The following is an 18,164-nucleotide window of genomic DNA, read 5'->3' as shown; positions in this document are numbered from 1 at the left end:
GGAAGGCTACAAGTACTGCCTAGTGTTGGTGGATGTGTTCACTAAGTGGGTGGAAGCCTTCCTATGCCATACAGCTACTGCATTGGGAACAGCTAGGATCCTCGATGGGGACTTTCACAGTACGTGGAGTCCGACCAAGGGAGTCACTTCACCGGGCAGGTGATACAGGAGACCCTTAAGGTGCTCGGTATCGAGGGGAAATGGCATGTCACCCATAACCCGCAGTCATCCGGGCCTGTGGAGCGTTTCAACCGCACTATTAAAGAAAGGTTATGAAAAGAGACGGGGGACTCATCCAAGAAGTGGGTGGAGGTCTTGCCACAGGTCCTCATGGGGATCTGGGCCAGTCAGTCAAAGGTCACGGGGTACTACCTGTATGAGCTCATGACCGGCAGAGCCATGCGTATCCCCACCCATGTACTAGCCCCGTTACTCACGGAAGGTCAGCTCAGGGAAGTGAGCCGGGACAGCTTTGTCAGGAATACTGTTTGAACACCTTAAACAGATTCAATGGCAGGCCACTAACAACATGGGAAAATAGCATCGGAGCAACTGACTGCTGCTAGAGCCCCGCAAACACCATGAATTGGAGATAGGGGACCAGGTCATGGTACGGAACTACACTCGAGTAGGTGCTTTTGAGACACTGTACATGGGGCCGTACCACATTGTCGACAAAGCGAGCTCCATGGTCAATGCCATAAAGATGCCCCGCTGTACAAAGTGGTTCCACATAAACTAGCGTAATCTGTTTAACCCCGGGATAGCTGCTAAGCACCAGGGGCAGCCAAGAACAGTGAAGCGTTCTAGGAACAGGGATCCTCAGCCAGCAGCCTCCGACTGTGGAAAGCCCACAGGGGACGTTGCAGACTCACAGATTGTACTGATAGGGGTGGTGAACTGTATTACTGGAGGAACCATCCCCCCAATCGGACGCACCCCCAGTAGCCAGAGCCTTAAGAAGGACTCCCCGCACACCACGGCCTAAGACCTTGTGGTCACCAGCACCCAGTTTCAGTGGGTCAGCCCCGAGAGGTTTGCCATCCGTAAAAGAATACCCAAAATCAGGGATCAGTCGACGGACAGGGACCCCCAGCCAGCAGCCTTCGGTGATGAGGGACTCACGGGAGAGGTAGTGGTGGACCAGCCACCAACTGAGAGTCCCCAACCTACAGCCCCCAGCTGCGCAGAACCCACAGAAAAGACTTGCTTCCACTCTTAACATGAGTTCTTAGGTATCTGTACAGTCCAATATGAGAACCACTGTCTGTCACAGGTGGGACAGATAGTCGTTGAGGGTAAGGGAGGGTGGGACAGGTTTGCCGCACGCTCCTTCCGCTGTCTGTGCTTGATTTCTGCGTGCTCTCGGTGACGAGACTCGGGGAGCTCAGTGCCCTCCCGGATGCACTTCCTCCACTTAGGGCGGTCTTTGGCTAGGGACTTCCAGGCGTCAGTGGGGATGTTGCATGTTATCAGGGAGGCTTTGAGGGTGTCCTTGTAGTGCTTCCGCTGCCCATCATTTGCTCGTTTGCCGTGAAGGAATTCCAAGTAGAGCGCTTGCTTTGGGAGTCTTGTATCTGGCTTGCAAACTATGTGGCCTGCCCAGCGGAACTGATCAAGTGTGGTCAGTGCTTCAATGCTGGGGGTGTTGGCCTAGTCGAGGATGCTAACGTTGATGCGTCTGTTCTCCAAGGGGATTTGTAGGATCTTGCGGAGATATTGTTGGTGGTATTTCCTAAGTGATTTAAGGTGTCTACTGTACATGGTCCATACTTCTGAGCCATACAGGAGGGCGGGTATTACTACAGCCCTATAGATCATGAGCTTGGTGACAGTTTTGAGGGCCTGGACTTGAAACACTTTTCCTCAGGCGACCGAAGGCTGCACTGGCGCACTGGAGCTGGTGTTGGATCTCGTTGTCAATGTCCGCTCTTGTTGATAGTTGTAATGAAGGGGTGGGCAGGGCCGGGGACGGGGGTGACAGAGCAAGAAACATAGAAACATAGAAAATAGGTGCAGGAGTAGGCCATTCGGCCCTTCTAGCCTGCACCGCCATTCAATGAGTTCATGGCTGAACATTCAACTTCAGTACCCCATTCCTGCTTTCTCGCCATACCCCTTGATCCCCCTAGCAGTAAGGACCTCATCTAACTCCTTTTTGAATATATTTAGTGAATTGGCCTCAACAACTTTCTGTGGTAGAGAATTCCACAGGTTCACCACTCTCTGGGTGAAGAAGTTCCTCCGCATCTCGGTCCTAAATGGCTTACCCCTTATCCTTAGACTGTGACCCCTGGTTCTGGACTTCCCCAACATTGGGAACATTCTTCCTGCATCTAACCTGTCTAACCCCGTCAGAATTTTATATGTTTCTATGAGGTCCCCTCTCATTCTTCTGAACTCCAGTGAATACAAGCCCAGTTGATCCAGTCTTTCTTGATAGGTCAGTCCCGCCATCCCGGGAATCAGTCTGGTGAACCTTCGCTGCACTCCCTCAATAGCAACAATGTCCTTCCTCAGGTTAGGAGACCAAAACTGTACACAATACTCCAGGTGTGGCCTCACCAATGCCCTGTACAACTGTAGCAACACCTCCCTGCCCCTGTACTCAAATCCCCTTGCTATGAAGGCCAACATGCCATTTGCTTTCTTAACCGCCTGCTGCACCTGCATGCCAACCTTCAATGACTGATGTACCATGACACCCAGGTCTCTTTGCACCTCCCCTTTTCCTAATCTGTCACCATTCAGATAATAGTCTGTCTCTCTGTTTTTACCACCAAAGTGGATAACCTCACATTTATCCACATTATACTTCATCTGCCATGCATTTGCCCACTCACCTAACCTATCCAAGTCGCTCTGCAGCCTCACAGCATCCTCCTCGCAGCTCACACTGCCACCCAACTTAGTGTCATCCGCAAATTTGGAGATACTACATTTAATCCCCTCATCTAAATCATTAATGTACAGTGTAAACAGCTGGGGCCCCAGCACAGAACCTTGCGGTACCCCACTAGTCACTGCCTGCCATTCTGAAAAGTACCCATTTACTCCTACTCTTTGCTTCCTGTCTGACAACCAGTTCTCAATCCATGTCAGTACACTACCCCCAATCCCATGTGCTCTAACTTTGCACATCAATCTCTTGTGTGGGACCTTGTCGAACGCCTTCTGAAAGTCCAAATATACCACATCAACTGGTTCTCCCTTATCCACTCTACTGGAAACATCCTCAAAAAATTCCAGAAGATTTGTCAAGCATGATTTCCCTTTCACAAATCCATGCTGACTTGGACCTATCATGTCACCTCTTTCCAAATGCACTGCTATGACATCCTTAATAATTGATTCCATCATTTTACCCACTACCGATGTCAGGCTGACCGGTCTATAATTCCCTGTTTTCTCTCTCCCTCCTTTTTTAAAAAGTGGGGTTACATTGGCTACCCTCCACTCCATAGGAACTGATCCAGAGTCAATGGAATGTTGGAAAATGACTGTCAACGCATCCACTATTTCCAAGGCCACCTCCTTAAGTACTCTGGGATGCAGTCCATCAGGCCCTGGGGATTTATCGGCCTTCAATCCCATCAATTTCCCCAACACAATTTCCCGGCTAATAAGGATTTCCCTCAGTTCCTCCTCCTTACTAGACCCCCCGACCCCTTTTATAACCGGAAGGTTGTTCGTGTCCTCCTTCGTGAATACCGAACCAAAGTACTTGTTCAATTGGTCCGCCATTTCTTTGTTCCCCGTTATGACTTCCCCTGATTCTGACTGCAGGGGACCTACGTTTGTCTTTACTAACCTTTTTCTCTTTACATATCTATAGAAACTTTTGCAATCCGTCTTAATGTTCCCTGCAAGCTTCTTCTCATACTCCATTTTCCCTGCCCTAATCAAACCCTTTGTCCTCCTCTGCTGAGTTCTAAATTTCTCCCAGTCCCCAGGTTCGCTGCTATTTCTGGCCAATTTGTATGCCACTTCCTTGGCTTTAATACTATCCCTGATTTCCCTTGATAGCCACGGTTGAGCCACCTTCCCTTTTTTATTTCTATGCCAGACAGGAATGTACAATTGTTGTAGTTCATCCATGCGGTCTCTAAATGTCTGCCATTGCCCATCCACAGTCAACCCCTTAAGTATCATTCGCCAATCCATCTCAGCCAATTCACGCCTCATACCTTCAAAGTTAGCCTTCTTTAAGTTCTGGACCATGGTCTCTGAATTAACTGTTTCATTCTCCATCCTAATGCAGAATTCCACCATATTATGGTCACTCTTCCCCAAGGGGCCTCGCACAACGAGATTGCTAATTAATCCTTTCTCATTACATAACACCCAGTCTAAGATGGCCTCCCCCCTAGTTGGTTCCTCGACATATTGGTCTAAAAAACCATCCCTTATGCACTCCAGAAAATCCTCCTCCACCGTATTGCTTCCAGTTTGGTTAGCCCAATCTATGTGCATATTAAAGTCACCCATTATAACTGCTGCACCTTTATTGCACGCACCCCTAATTTCCTGTTTGATGCCCTCCCCAACATCACTACTACTGTTTGGAGGTCTGTACACAACTCCCACTAACGTTTTTTGCCCTTTGGTGTTCTGCAGCTCTACCCATATAGATTCCACATCATCCAAGCTAATGTCCTTCCTAACTATTGCCTTAATCTCCTCCTTAACCAGCAATGCTACCCCACCTCCTTTTCCTTTTATTCTATCCTTCCTGAATGTTGAATACCCCTGGATGTTGAGTTCCCAGCCCTGCTCATCCTGGAGCCACGTCTCCGTAATCCCAATCACATCATATTTGTTAACATCTATTTGCACAGTTAATTCATCCACCTTATTGCGGATACTCCTTGCATTAAGACACAAAGCCTTTAGGCTTGTTTTTTTAACACCCTCTGTCCTTTTAGAATTTTGCTGTACAATGGCCCTTTTTGTTCTTTGCCTTGGGTTTCTCTGCCCTCCACTTTTCCTCATCTCCTTTCTGTCTTTTGTTTTTGCCTCCTTTTTGTTTCCCTCTATCTCCCTGCATTGGTTCTCATCCCCCTGCCATATTAGTTTAACTCCTCCCCAACAGCACTAGCAAACACTCCCCCGAGGACATTGGTTCCGATTCTGCCCAGGTGCAGACCGTCCGGATTGTACTGGTCCCACCTCCCCCAGAACCGGTTCCAATGCCCCAGGAATTTGAATCCCTCCCTGCTGCACCATTGATCAAGCCACGTATTCATCTGAGCTATCCTGCGATTCCTACTCTGACTAGCACGTGGCACTGGTAGCAATCCCGAGATTACTACTTTTGAGGTCCTACTTTTTAATTTAGCTCCTAGCTCCTTAAATTCATTTCGTAGGAACTCATCCCTTTTTTTACCTATGTCATTGGTACCAACGTGCACCACGACAACTGGCTGTTCTCCCTCCCTTTTTAGAATGTCCTGCACCCGCTCCGAGACATCCTTGACCCTTGCACCAGGGAGGCAACATACCATCCTGGAGTCTCGGTTGCGTGCATGCTTACACCACACATGCAGTTTGTAAGCCAGAAGAGGGGGAAGTGGGATGTGAGAAGGTGGATTAGGTATGAGGATACTCTTATCTTGGATGGCTTTGCCCAGTCATTGGCCATGGCCACAGTCATTGTCCTCCCCAGAATGGCCAGCACCATCTCCTCCGGGGAGGGTGACATTATGCAGGCACACCTGTGCCCTTTCGGGTAGCCCTTGTTGGCTCCGATTGTGAGCCACCTTGTTCTGCAAGAGAAAGGGAAGTGTGTCAGTGAGTGTGGGACAAAGTGTTTAGGTAATATGTCTGTCATGGTTGAATCACAGGCAGTGTGTGAAAGCTGAGAGATATGTTTGTGAGTCTTGCAGCAGTGATAAGTGTGTGAGGGTGAGGGGAAGCTATAAATGAGGTATGAGTCATGATTGATAGAGATTGCTGGTCGGTGAGTGATGGGGGTGTGGTCCATTGAGCAGTGTGTGAAGCTAATGGTGCAGATGATGGGATATGCCATTTGAAGATTAATTCGCTGACCTTGACCACTCCTGTAATATTATTTAACTTCTTCCTGCACTGCAGTCAGGTCCTCGTGGCAACACTGTTGTCATTGACACCTATGTTGATCTGCTCCCATTGGTGTTTTTGATTGTGCCTCCTTGCCCCCTGTGGAAATAGGACCTCTCTCCTCTTTCCACCTCCTGCACCAAGGCCTCCAGTGCTGCATCAGAGAACCTTAGTGCATGCTCTCTCCCCTGTTGTGACATTTGCACTGTCTCCTCCAGCTAGTTGCATGAGTTGCTGCAGGTAGAATGCATTTTTCCTTTAAGACGAACAGACTACCTTTAAGAAATGGAGTCTAGCTTGTATTAGTGCAAGCCTCATATGATCTTGGGCCCACTGCTGAGCATTCAGCCACTCAGAAGCATGCTCAGCTGGGTTGAACGCTACAAACATTACAATTAGCAGGCAGCACGAAGGTTGCATTCTTCCTGAATTCCTTGCCACGGAGTGATCGCAAATCCCAATCTACACGCCCTTTTTGGGGCAATCCAATTTTTAGCCCAACATAATTCCAATTATAGTTTTCTGCTGATGCCCCTTAACAATACGAGACATTGGAAATCTAGGGGCCAAGTTTCAGCCTGAGTTGTTCCTGTTTTTTTGGAGCAACTGGTTTAGAATGGAATATCTTAGAAATTTGAATTCTCGGCATTTAGTTTGCTCCAGTTCTAGTCAGTTAGAACAGTTTCACTTTGGAACAGAATTTTTTGTTCAAAAGGGGGCGTGTCCAGCCACTTACACCTGTTTTCAAAGTTTAGGCAGTGAAAACTTACTCCAAACTAACTTAGAATGGAGTAAGTGAAGATTTTTGTACGTTCGGAAAAAACCTTGTCTACACTTTAGAAAACCAGGCGTAGGTTACAAATCAGGCGTAGGGAATGCAGGGGGCAGGGGGGGCGGTTTAAAGGGAAGTTTACAAACATAAAAGACTTCAGTTTTACAAATAAAGAGCCATCATCAATAATAAATGATAAATACATCAATAAATCAATCAAAAAAATTAATAAAAAATTTTTTTTTTTTGAAAAATCAATAAAAAAAACATTTTCTACTTACCGACTGCAGCACCGGGAGTCCTCCAACAGCATGCTGGGACGGCCACCCCAGTGTATCTCTGTCAGTGTCACTCACTCTCTGTCTGTGTCTCTCACTCTCTGTCTGTTTGTGTCTATGTCTCTCACTCTGTGTCTGTCTGTGTCTGTGTCTCTGACAGTGGGGGGGGGGGGGGGGGTGAGGGAGGGATGAGAGAAAGGGATGAGAGAGAGAAGGGGAGCGAGAGCGAGGAGAGCGAGAGGGCGAGGGGGCGAGGGCGAGAGAGGGAGGGGGCGAGAGAAAGAAAGGGAGAGAAGGAGGCTGAACGGCCAGGCCCAAGACTTCGGGCTGGATTTAAAGGTAGGTGGCGGGGTCTGGGGGGGTGGGGGGATCGCTGAGGTCCGGGTGGGGGAAGGAAAAGAGTCACAGAGGTCCAGGGGGTGTGTCGCGGAGGTCGGGGGGTGGGAGAGTCGCGGAGGCCGGGGGGGGGGGAGGAGGAAAGAGTCGCGGAGGTCCGGTCGCCGGAAGTGGGGGCGAAGCAGAGGTCGAGTCATCAGGGGGGGAGGGAGAGCGGGGGGAGGGTCGGGTCGGGTCGGGTGGGAGGAGCCCTATCCACGCAGCCCCAGTGAGGCCATTCGGTCAGGGCTAGGGGCTGCGTGCTTCGGGCCCCTCCCACTGTTTTGGGCGCCTGGAGCTATTGCACATGCGCGCCCACTGTAGCGCGCATGTGTCGAGCTCCCGGCACTGCTTTCAGCGCAGGGACCTGGCTCCGCCCCCCACAACTTCTGCTGCACCGCGCCCAGCTCCAGAGGACCTGCAGGGAGCCGGAGAATAGGTAAGTTTTTATTAGGTGCACTTTGTGGCATGAAAAACAGGCGTCAAGGCCCGGGCTGCGCCGTTTTAGGTGCGGCCCGAAACTTGGGCCACTAGTGTGCATTCTTCTTGTGTTTGCTATTGGATAAAATAAAGAGGATCCATTAACATTCAATAGTTGATCCCATTTCTCAGTTTGTAATAGAAACTGTATTTGATTAAATCCACAGTGTGTGACGATGAAATACATGTATCATGAATACAATACTTAGTCATTAGATATAGAACAATGAACACTGCAGGACCTACCTGACCCACTTCCTACTCCCAGGATATTAAGACTGGAGCTTCCTTCTTTCCCAATGCTGCAAAGTCAAACAGTTGTATTTTGAAGTGACATGAACCAACCGACAATGGCATTTGTAACAAATTGCTTTACTAACCCACAGCTATGTATGTCTTATTTTTAACATTCAAATGCCCAGCACTTAATTTGTGTATCTCCAAAGCAATTGATATCAAAGTATTTGAATTATTTTACCTACTAATCAAGAAGAAATTGTTTCCCTTTTTTATTTTTCTGTCACGAACACAATGACAGAAATAAAAATCCATTTATGTAATAAAGGCTATTAAATCTAGAATAAATGTAGAATTTCTATCCAATGACAAACTTGCTTTGTCCAATTTTTGGGTAACAGTTTGGCTAAGATACTCCAGTGGACTAAAGCCTCTTGTAAACTTTCTCCTTCTGCCCCTTCTCTCTGGAGCTGCAGGTTTCTGGACTTCTGCCTGCTCCTCCTCCTCCTCTTCTACACACAATGCCATAACAATCACTAAATCCAAAATGCCACTGTGATGTTTTCCAGAAACCCCTGGTCAACATTCCAGTGCCAACTCAGCCAGATAACTTTTTGGAAAGATTAATTTCAGCTCAAACAGCCAACACAGCAAAAATAGTAAAAGCAGCAGACTGGCAGTCAAAATGACTAAACTGGTGATTTACTTGAGAGCAGATGATGATCCTTTAAAATAATGCTGGAAATGTGGGAAGGGAGGACCTTGAGACAATCACTATCACTAGGGGGGTAGTGCTGGACAGGCTAATGTATCTCAAGGTAGACAAGTCCCCTGGTCCTGATGAAATACATCCCAGGGTATTAAAAGAGATGGCGGAAGTTATAGCAGATGCATTCGTTATAATCTACCAAAATTCTCTGGACTCTGGGGAGGTACCAGCGGGTGGGAAAGCAGCTAATGTGACGCCTCTGTTTAAAAAAGCGGGCAGACAAAAGGCAGATAACTATAGGCCGGTTAGTTTAACATCTGTAGTGGGGAAAATGCTTGAAGCTATCATTAAGGAAGAAATAGCGGGACATCTAGATAGGAATAGTGCAATCAAGCAGACACAACATGGATTCATGAAGGGGAAATCATGTTTAACTAATTTACTGGAATTCTTTGAGGATATAACGAGCATGGTGGGTAGAGGTGTACGATGGATGTGGTGTATTTAGATTGCCAAAAGGCATTCGATAAGGTGCCACACAAAAGGTTACTGCAGAATATAAAGGTACGCGGAGTCAGAGGAAATGTATTAGCATGGATAGAGAATTGGCTGGCTAACAGAAAGCAGAGAGTCGGGATAAATGGGTCCTTTTCGGGTTGGAAATCGATGGTTAGTGGTGTGCCACAGGGATCGGTGCTGGGACCACAACTGTTTACAATATACATAGATGACCTGGAAGAGGGGACAGAGTGTAGTGTAACAAAATTTGCAGATGACACAAAGATTAGTGGGAAAGCGGGTTGTGTAGAGGACACAGAGAGGCTGCAAAGAGATTCAGATTGGTTAAACGAATGGGCTAAGGTTTGGCAGATGGAATACAATGTCGGAAAATGTGAGGTCATCCACCTTGGGAAAAAAAACAGTAAAAGGGAATATTATTTGAATGGGGAGAAATTACAACATGCTGTGGTGCAGAGGGACCTGGGGGTCCTTGTGCATGAAACTCTTTTAGGAGTAAACAAAAAACATTCAACCGTGCCCCCCCCGATCTGGGGAAAACACCAACATTTACAAGGCCCTTTTTTTTATTTTTTGGGGGGTTTTTTTGGGCACAGAATCAATTTTTTTTCCAAGTGCCCCCTATAAAAGGGCAGGGGGACACTAAAAGCACCGGCAATTAAAACAAATTAACTTAAAAACATAAAATCAAATTAAAATTTGGTTGCCGGGCGTGATGATGCACTCCAGTCCCTCCGGTGGCCACCTCTCGCGGAAGGCCGTGAGCGTGCATGAAACTCTTTTGGAGTTCACCTGCAAAACATAAAACATTAAACGGTGCCACCCGACCTGGGTGACACTCCAGACATTTACAAGGCCCTTTTTTTCCCCCTTTATTTTTGTTTTTTTTGTGTTTTTCTTTTTTTGTTTTTTTTTTGGGCACTAAAATCACAATTTTCCCCAGTGCCCCCTATAAAAGGGAAGGGGGACACTAAAAGCACCGGCAATTAAAACAAATTAAACTTAAAAAACGTAAAATCAAATTAAAATTTGGTTGCCGGGCGTGATGATGCACTCCAGTCCCTCCGGTGCCCACCTCTCGCGGAAGGCCGTGAGCGTGCATGAAACTCTTTTGAGTTTACCTGCAAAACATAAAGACATTAAACGGTGCCACCCGACCTGGGTGACACTCCAGACATTTACAAGGCCCTTTTTTTTCCCCCCTTTTTTTTTTGTGTTTTTTCTTTTTTTTTGTTTTTTTTTGGGCACTAAAATCACAATTTTTCCCCAGTGCCCCCTATAAAAGGGAAGGGGACACTAAAAGCACCGGCAATTAAAACAAATTAACTTTAAAACGTAAAATCAAATTAAAATTTGGTTGCCGGGCGTGATGATGCACTCCAGTCCCTCCGGTGCCCACCTCTCGCGGAAGGCCGTGAGCGTGCATGAAACTCTTTTGGAGTTCACCTGCAAAACATAAAACATTAAACGGTGCCACCCGACCTGGGTGACACTCCAGACATTTACAAGGCCCTTTTTTTCCCCCTTTATTTTTGTTTTTTTTGTGTTTTTCTTTTTTTGTTTTTTTTTTGGGCACTAAAATCACAATTTTCCCCAGTGCCCCCTATAAAAGGGAAGGGGGACACTAAAAGCACCGGCAATTAAAACAAATTAAACTTAAAAAACGTAAAATCAAATTAAAATTTGGTTGCCGGGCGTGATGATGCACTCCAGTCCCTCCGGTGCCCACCTCTCGCGGAAGGCCGTGAGCGTGCATGAAACTCTTTTGAGTTTACCTGCAAAACATAAAGACATTAAACGGTGCCACCCGACCTGGGTGACACTCCAGACATTTACAAGGCCCTTTTTTTTCCCCCCTTTTTTTTTTGTGTTTTTTCTTTTTTTTTGTTTTTTTTTGGGCACTAAAATCACAATTTTTCCCCAGTGCCCCCTATAAAAGGGAAGGGGACACTAAAAGCACCGGCAATTAAAACAAATTAACTTTAAAACGTAAAATCAAATTAAAATTTGGTTGCCGGGCGTGATGATGCACTCCAGTCCCTCCGGTGCCCACCTCTCGCGGAAGGCCGTGAGCGTGCATGAATCCCAAAAAGTTAGTTTGCAGGTGCAGCAGGTAATCAGGAAGGTGAATGGAATGTTGGCCTTCATTGCGAGAGGGATGGAGTACAAAAACAGGGAGGTCCTGCTGCAACTGTACAGGGTATTGATGAGGCCGCACCTGGAGTACTGTGTGCAGTTTAATCACCTTACTGAAGGAAGGATATGCTAGCTTTGAAGGGGGTTCAGAGATGATTCACTAGGCTGATTCTGGAGATCAGGGGGTTACCTTATGATGATAGATTGAGTAGACTGGGTCTTTACTCGTTGGAGTTGAGAAGGATAAGGAGTGATCTTATAGAAACATTTAAAATAATGAAAAGGATAGACAAGAGAGAGGCAGAGAGGTTGTTTCCACTGGTCTGGGAGACTAGAACTAGGGGGCACAGCCTCAAAATACGGGGGAGCCAATTTAAAACCGAGTTGAGAAGGAATTTCTTCTCCAGAGGGTTGTGAATCTGTGGAATTCTCTGCCCAGGTAAGCAGTTGAGGCTGGCTCATTGAATGTATTCATATCATAGATAGATGGATTTTTAACCAATAAGGGAATTAAGGGTTATGGGGAGCGGGCGGGTAAGTGGAGCTGAGTCCACAGCCAGATCAGCCATGATCTTGTTGAATGGCGGAGCAGGCTCGAGGGGCTAGATGGCCTACTCCTGTTCCTAATTCTTATGTTCTTCAATGGCATCTTCCCAAATATTTCCACCCACAAATGGCGAGTCTATTGTAGAATTGACGAACAGCATGCTAAAGTTGTTGGAAAAGGCATTTGGGGTTTTAAACAAGTACAGGACCCTCATTTGCATATATTAAATCGGCACCCATCGATTTCAGGCAGAAGTGCTGGATACCCATGAGGTGGCCCGAGCCAAAATGGCTTCAGTGCAGAATGGGCGGGTGAGACCACATCCAGATTTTTAAGCTTAAACAGGCGGATGCCCACTGAAAATCGCCCCCTTTGTGTTTAAAGCCAATGATACAAACACTGAGCAAGGTTTAACTGACACAGAGAAAATGTAGAATTTATTAACTTGGTTGTTAACTGAGTTCTTGCAAAGACACCATAGAAATCATACTGGTTACTTGAACTATACTTTGGAGGAATAAACTGCACTTTAGCCCTAACCACAAGTTTAAACTGCCCACTGCCCCTCATCTGACCATGCCTGCTCTTTGTTTTCCTCAGTAAGCACTGGATCTTTTCAGTCGTAGCTCAGTCAGTCGCACTCTCGCCTCTGAGTCAAAAGGTTGCAGATTGAGGTAATTTGACTATGAACATGTGCCATCACAGCTAAACCCTGCTTCTATCCTCACCCGTCTTCCTTAAAATAGGCAATTTCCAGTCACTGTACTGTTACCAGGAAGAGGAACAGAAAGCCTGACTGATTTATTTCTTCCCTTCATAGCCCAAGTCTGCCAAGGCCAACTGTAATGACCCTAGTTTTGTCAGCTATGTCTCAGTTGGTAGCACCATCGCCTTTGAGTCAGAATGTTGTGGGTTCAAGTCCCACTCCAGAGATATGAGCACAAAAATCTGGTCTGACACTCCAGTGCTGAGGGAGTGCTGCACTGGCAGAGGTGCTGTCTTTTGGATGAGACACTAAACCAAGGGCCTATCTGCCCTCTCAGGTGGACGCACGAGGTCCCAGGTGTCTATTTCGAAGAATAACAGGCGAGTTATCCCAATGTCCTGGCCAATATTTATCCATCATTCAATATCACAAAAGCAGATTATCTGTTCATTAATACATTTCTGGTAGTGGAAGTTTCCTGTGTGCAAATTTGCTGCTGTACTTCCTACAGTACAACAGAGACCACACTTCAATATTTCTCATTGTTGTAAAGTGCTTTGAGACATTCAGAGGTGGTGAAAGGTGTAATATAAATGCAAGTCGTCCTTTTTCTTTCAAACTTGATTTCCAAATTCCTGGATTCTCTCGACATCAAGGCTATGGGGGAGAAATTCACATCACATGCGCCTCCCGTCAAGGATATAACACTCTGGATTTATATGGTGCCCTTCACGGCCGCCAGATGTCTCAAAGCGCTTCACAGCCAAAGGAGTAGTTTTGGAGTGTAGTAACTGTTGTAATGTAGGACAGAGATGTGAGAAATACATGACACTATGGGCCATTCAGGTCATTGGACAATATAGTAAACCGTCCCAAAGGAAGGAAGGACTTGCATTTCTATGGTGCCTTTCATGGCCGCCGGAAATCTCAAAGCGCTTTGTAGCCAATAAAGTACTTTTGGAGTATAGTCGCTGTTGTAATGTGGGCGTGCAGCAGCATACCATTGCAGGGAGCAGTGCCTGCTGCTGCAGGAGGGCGATGGCTGCGAAGCCAGGTCGCTGATTGCAATGCGGGCAGGCACAGCAGGGGGGGGGGGCGAAACAGCGGCAAGAGTTTGTAGAGGGAAATGGCCAGAGCCAAGGAGAGGCATGAGTTTGGGGCTCAGAAGAGGCGAGGGCCCAGGGGCAGCACGGACCAGCCCACACTGCGATATGTGTGTGCACTAGGTCCATGCAGCAGAGCAGGTCTTCAGTCGTCTTGGTTAATCCTTGCCACTGGACCAAGACCAAGCTCTGTCAAGCCAGTGTGGTGGCTGGTGTGCAACGGCCACTACACGTTAAAAAAATCCACACACAGGCATCTTTCACTCTTCAAGATGTAGTTCAGGATCTGGAATATTCGGTCCTTCATTGAAACACCTGTGAACTCATTTCTTTTTGGTGAGGAAGCAAGTCATCCTCGCTTCGAGGGACAGACTATGAGACTTGAATATAGCGGATATGATTAAGAAGTTTGCAGATGATACTAAAATCGGCTGTGTGGTTAATAATGAAGAAAGTTATAGACTGCAGGAAGATATCAAATGGCCAAGTGGCAGAACAGTGGCAAATGGAATTTCATCTGGATAAGTGTGAGGTAATGCATTTGGGGAGAGCTAACAAGGAAGGGGAATACACATTAAATGTTAGGACACTGAGACGTGTAGAGGAACAGAGGGACCTTGGAGTGCATGTCCACAGATCCCTGGAGGTAGCAGGCAAAATAGATAAGGTAGTTAAGCAGGCATCCGGAATGGTTGCCTTTATTGGTCGAGGTATAGAATGCAAGAGCGGGGGTGGCACAGGGGTGGTTATGCTTGAACTGTATAAAACACTGGTTATGCTGCAACTGGAGTACTGAATGTAGTTCTGGTCAACGCATTACAGGAAGGATATGATTGCACTGGAGAGGATACAGAGGAGATTTACAAGGGTGTTGGCGGGTGTGGAGAATCTTTGCTATAAGGACAAATTGGATAGGCTGGCTTTGTTTTCCTTGGAACAGAGGAGGCTGAGGGGAGACCTCATTAAGGTATATAAAATTATATGGGGCCTACATATAGTGCATAGAAAGGGCCTATTTCCCTTAGCAGAGGGGTCAACACAACCAGGGGGCATAAATTTCAAGAAATTGGTAGAGGTTTAGAGGGGATTTGAGGGGAAATCTCTTCACTCAGAGGGTTATAGGGGTCTGGAACTCACTGGCTGAAAGGGTGGTAGAGGCAGAATCCCTCACCACATTTAAAAAGTACATGGATGTGCACTTGAAGTGCTGTAACCTGCAGGGGTTAGTGGGATTCGGCTGGCTATCCTCTTGTTGGCCGGCGCAGACATGATGGGCTGAAACGGCCTCCTTCCATGCTGTAAATTTCTATGATTCTATAAACAAGCTGTGTTTTGAAAGGGCAACAAGACATTCAGACAGAGAAAAGGTAGCAAATGACCTCATAAGTACCCTTTCCCATATGATTGGACAATTGAATGGGTAAAAGATAATTGATGCAAGGTATCCACCTGACCACCGAAATAGGATATAAAAACGGGCAACGGAGAGAGAGAAACAGGCAAACCGAGGAGAGAGTTTCCTCAAGGTGGATATCATGCAGGCTTCAGTCTCACATCTCCGCCAGTGGGGACCTGTTCAGAAACCACATTCTGCCTCAACGTCCGTCCGTTCCGTTCCGTTCCAGGGCCGTAGATCATTCTCATATGTCACGTGATGTATGCCTACTATCTCTATCTCATTGCATGTAGTATCTGATTATGCTTAAACTGCAGTGGGCCGAAATTATCCGTTTCTATACAGCCTCTGGCCGCATGAAAGCAGCGGCCATGCATCAGTGCGGAATGACCACCGAGTCTCCATGGAGGGGTCGCCATTTTTTAAATTGCCCTTCCTCAGCTTTGGAGTAGTATCCAGGATCGCTCCGCCCATTTTCCTGCTGGGGCATGCAACCGCCGATCAGTCAACAATTGGCGGGGCCTCTTCCTGAAATTGCCCCTCGGGAAATTACCCATTTTCAAGAATTGCCCCATGGGAGCGGCCCCGCCGCTGGTCGGTGCCACTGACAGCTTTTGCTGTCGGTATACTATCTGTGGCTTGGCGGTGTGGCCACCCTTAAAGTGGAGGTGGCGCTGCCGACGATACCATGTTATTTTTTTTTCGGCTGACTGCCAGATCAGGCTCACAAGGTCAGGCACTTGGGCGGTGGGAGCAGGAACTTATTTGGAGGGGTGGGGTGGGAGAAAGTCTTAACCCATGAGAGTGAGCCCTGTCTTTTCCAAGTCAACTCTCTTCTGTCTGGATCGGCAGTGAGAATGGCTCGAATTACACTTTGGGAAGACACAGATTACATAGGCAGGGCGGTTCTAATTACACATTCCAGAGAAACAGCTGGGTGTGTCTTATCCTCCAAGGGACCAATCAGCAATCAGGCCATGTGATCAAGTGAACCCAATCAGAGCATTTTTCTATTGCAGATAAAGCGTCCCCTCAAACCGGCTTTAGGCCCTATACGACAGTTTCTTTCCCTTTCCCAATATGGCGGGTGGCGCACTTCCGTCTGGAAATGCGTGCGCTCTTCCGACCCCTATATTGGGGGCTCAGTTAACTGGTTAGCACCCGAAAAACAGGCACTGCCGACCTGAATTTATAGGCTACAATCTTTTAATTCCGAGCAAGAGTGTTACAGGTGCAACGTCCCGACTCCAGAACTCTGAAAACCAGAATTGTCCAAAAAACGGACATTTTGCATATAGCTGATGAAGTCTTCCGGAATCCAGAATTATTGTCCGAAAACCTGACATTTTTGAGGCAAAACCCATAGTCCGGCACGGTTTCAGTCAAGAATTCCGGATTTCAGGCAAGAAAATCAAGTTTGAAATCTTAAATCCTTAACTGAATCTGTGCCGGATTTCTGGTTTTGCCGGATTTCGGACCTCGCCACTCAAAACCCGGCACAGATTCAGTTGAGCAGTCCAGATTTCAGATTATTGATTTTCTAGTCTGAAATCCGGAAAACGGAATGGAATCAGTCCTGAGGATTCGGGATTTCAAACGTTGTACCTGCACCAACAATCACAAGCCGATGTATAAATAACAACAGAAAAACATTTAGAAGTAACTAAACGTAGGTGTCTACCAATTAAGTTAAAACTCATAGTCTTTACAGATTCCTCAGTTTTGAACAGGACTCTAAACATGCCGTACCTGGCTACTACGTCTGGCAGCTTCTCATCAATGAATTTTTGCATGCACATATGTTCAGTGGAGCAGTCTAAGAAGAGGTTAAAAGTCTTCAAATAATAGCTCAAGTCTGAGGAGAGGGATTTCATAGATGACTCCATCTCTGGTTTCCTGCAGTTAAGAAAGGGTTACAGTTCAGTTCACTCTCAATGTTGCTATCTGTAGAAATCAGGATGTGGACCTTGCCTTGAACAATTATTGCTCTAACTGCTTTAATCATTAAACTCTGAAACACTCCAGTACTGTCCACAGCTAGCACACATTAACTCCCACCTGCCTGGCCCACTCAATTATCTTCCTCAACCTTAGCCTTCTTTCCACCAGCAGCCTCGATCGTCTTAATATATGTACCTACCAGCACCAGGCTAGCTCGTGAATTCTTAGTAAAACAAAATTAACACAAAACCTTTGAACCCACTATCTGCAGTTAAAAATTGAATAAGCACAGGAATGATTACTAACAATTTAGTTTCCACAAAGCTCCAATTAAAAGTTCTATCTAACAAATCTTTTCAATATAAGACCACAGAAGTCGATCTCACATTGTGTAGTAACACTTAGGTGAGTACAATACTTATTGTGTGAAACCTAGAGAACGGAAAGCTCCTCAGAACACCGAAACTGTCAATGGATCGACTGTTGTTGAACCTCTGCCAAGATATTGTCTGCACTCAAGTAAAGTAACCTAAAATATTTGTGTTTGACAAACCTACTGGAGCTTTTTAAGAATGTAACTGATAGAATAGATAAGAGAGAACCAGTGGAAGTAATGTATTTGGATTTTCAGAAGGCCTTTGATAAAGTGCTACATAAGAGGTTAGTGTGCAAAATTAAAGCACATAGGATTTGGGGGTAACATACTGGCATGGATTGAAAATTGGTTAACTGACAGGAAACAGAGAGTAGGAATAAACTGGTCTTTTTCGGGGTGGTGGGCAGTGACTAGTGGGGTACCACAGGGATCACAATATATATATATAAATAAATAATTTGGATGAGGGAACTCCAGTGTAATATTTCCAAGTTTGCTGACAACACTGCAA

General features: G+C 46.4%; 1 protein-coding gene across 1 annotated transcript in view; it reads right to left on the bottom strand.

Annotated features, from left to right (window-relative positions):
• The window catches only part of LOC139253871 (histamine N-methyltransferase-like), a 74,905-nt gene extending 57,683 nt beyond the window's left edge, over nt 1-17,222 (bottom strand). Inside the window, exons 1-2 of the mRNA XM_070873600.1 lie at nt 17,086-17,222; nt 8,230-8,285 (exon numbers count right to left, since the gene is read on the bottom strand). Of these exons, the coding sequence (XP_070729701.1) occupies nt 8,230-8,285; nt 17,086-17,222 (193 nt within the window). The remainder of the gene's footprint in view (nt 1-8,229; nt 8,286-17,085) is intronic.
• Nucleotides 17,223-18,164: the final 942 nt, after the last annotated feature.

The sequence above is a fragment of the Pristiophorus japonicus genome, chromosome 3 (assembly GCF_044704955.1).
Source record: "Pristiophorus japonicus isolate sPriJap1 chromosome 3, sPriJap1.hap1, whole genome shotgun sequence".
In the NCBI taxonomy this organism is placed as follows: Eukaryota; Metazoa; Chordata; class Chondrichthyes; family Pristiophoridae; genus Pristiophorus; species Pristiophorus japonicus.
This window is presented reverse-complemented; position numbering and strand designations above follow the sequence as displayed.